At 47.3% G+C, this 2,500-nt stretch overlaps 1 protein-coding gene across 1 annotated transcript in view; it reads right to left on the bottom strand.

The window, feature by feature from the left end:
• Positions 1–2,500, bottom strand: part of dcc (DCC netrin 1 receptor) — a 48,011-nt gene that overhangs the window by 16,569 nt on the left and 28,942 nt on the right. Inside the window, exons 18-19 of the mRNA XM_057349987.1 lie at positions 1,049–1,272; positions 847–963 (exon numbers count right to left, since the gene is read on the bottom strand). Of these exons, the coding sequence (XP_057205970.1) occupies positions 847–963; positions 1,049–1,272 (341 nt within the window). The remainder of the gene's footprint in view (positions 1–846; positions 964–1,048; positions 1,273–2,500) is intronic.

The raw sequence follows: 2,500 nt of genomic DNA, 5'->3' as shown, positions 1-2,500 counted from the left end.
CTGCATTTTTAACGACTAAACAGACTATCGACGGTGACGTCACTGCACGCGAGAAACCCGTCAAGTCTCAAACCTCCATGTAAACGCGGTTTTCTGCGTAGCCGGTTTATTACCGTGCATGTAAACACGTGAAAACAGGTTTCTTTTGCAAGCAGATCTTTGATAGAAATCCGTTTATTTTGTGCATGTAAACGCACTCAATGTTGTGTTTGTCAGGTGAATGCCTGTCTGGTTTTGTGTAGCGGTTGATGGTCTATTCTCATCTTCTCTGAGGACACGACTGAGAAACAAATATCCGTCTCTTCAGCAGGAGAGATCTCGACAGGAGACGCCGGCTCAGATGTCAAGCTACACACCGCGTCACGCACACAATCAAACACAAATATAACACATAAACCACGCAAACACCTGCTGACTACATCAAAGACCTTCACATGCACTAACACACACAACAGAGCTGGAGGAACATGACCCGCTCTCATCCCTTCTCATCTGCTCTGAGTTAAATGGGTCACTGACACACACACATGAGAATTCGCTCATCGTTTATTCATCCCCATGTCGTGTCAAACCTGTGTGAAATTTCTTATTTCTTCTTCAGAACACAACAGAAGATATTTTGAAGAATGCTGATCATCAAACAACACTGAACTCCATTGACTTCCACTGTATGAACACAAAACCACTGAGACATTTCTCAAAATATCTTCTTTTATGTTCCACGGAAGAATAAGACCAATTCAGATTTACAAACACATGACAGAATTGAGATTTGATTACTAAGTGATGTCACACTCCTCCGTTTGATGTCAGTGTTTGTGTTTGTTGCGTTTGTGTGTCACTCACGTGTGTTGCTGGGTTGAGAGTCCATGGGAATCATCATTTTGGTGCGTGTGGCTCTTCGAGCAGCCAGCGATCGCTCTAATGTGGAAATGCAGCTGGACGTCTCATCACCGTCTGCGCCTGTGCAAGAAAAACATCATCATCACCTGCGGATTAACACCTACGGCTCTCCACCGAGACCTGACGACTGCCAATCCCTCCTCACCCGAGTGACTGCTCTTACTGCCCATCTGACTCTCTGATTGGCTGTGACTGACGGGGGCGATCTCCTGACAGCTCTGGATGGGCGACTCACGGCCGGAGGGGGCGGAGCTCGAGGGTTTTTCCATGTTCTTCATCTCCATCTCCTCGTGATGAATCCAGAGATCGGGAGGTCTCAGGTCTTTCTGACTGCCCTTCCTCTTCCCTGCGCTGTGAGTCGCACGCTTCCTGAACACACACACACAAACACTGATGATGATGCTTTTGATACGAGTGTGTGTCTGTAAACTCATTCATGAGAATGTAAGTGATGTGTTCAGTTATTACATCGCTGTGACAGCAGCTCTTTGTTTACGGACCCGTCTCAAGAGTCGCAGTCAGTTTATTATTATCACTTTACACACACACCGGATAAAAGATGGACAAAAATATGTCAGTGCTTCTTTTGGAATGTAAAAATGTTTGTGATTCTGCTGCTAATGAGCTCTGACTTTACTCTAGTGTCTGTCTGAACACTCACACGCACACGCACACACACAGGCGCACACACACACACACATGTTGGGTTTCCATGTTTTATGGGGACATTCCATAGACACAATGGTGTTTATACTGTACAAACTGTATCTCATATTCCCTCCCCCTAACCCTAACAATCACACACAACTGTCTGCTCTTTTACATTTTCACTAAAGTTCATTCTGTATGATTTATAAGCTTGTTTCCTCATGGGGACCAAAAAATGTCCCCACAAGGGCAAGGGTTTTGGATATTGCCATCTTTGTGGGGACATTTTGTCCCCATACCGTAGGGTTTACCCTTCCCACACACACACACACACACACACACACACTAATACACACACACATGCACACACACTCATACACACTCACACGTGTGCACGCACGCACGCACGCACGCACACACACACACACACTCATACACACTCACACGTGCACACACACTCATACACACTCACACGTGCACACACACTCATACACACTCACACGTGCGCACGCACACACGCACACACTCATACACACTCACACTCATACACACTCACACGTGCGCACGCACACACGCACACACTCACACTCATACACACTCACACGTGCACACACTCATACACACTCACACGTGCGCACGCACACACGCACGCACACACACACACACACACATGTTGGGTTTCCATGTTTTATGGGGACATTCCATAGACGCAATGGTAACGGGCACGCGCACGCACGCACACACACAGACAGACACATACACGCATGCACAGACACGCACACACACCACACACACACAGACACACACACGCACGCATGCACAGACACGCACACAGGCCACACACCAAGCACTCATCGAACTCACACAGTCCACACATCATAACAATCACACGTGCGCACAACTCCTACACATCACACACGGCACAAACACTCATCCACAACCAATCTCC

The sequence above is a fragment of the Triplophysa rosa genome, linkage group LG2, assembly GCF_024868665.1.
Source record: "Triplophysa rosa linkage group LG2, Trosa_1v2, whole genome shotgun sequence".
Lineage (NCBI taxonomy): Eukaryota > Metazoa > Chordata > Actinopteri > Cypriniformes > Nemacheilidae > Triplophysa > Triplophysa rosa.
Note: the sequence above shows the minus strand (reverse complement) of the source record. Positions and strands in the feature narration are given on the sequence as shown.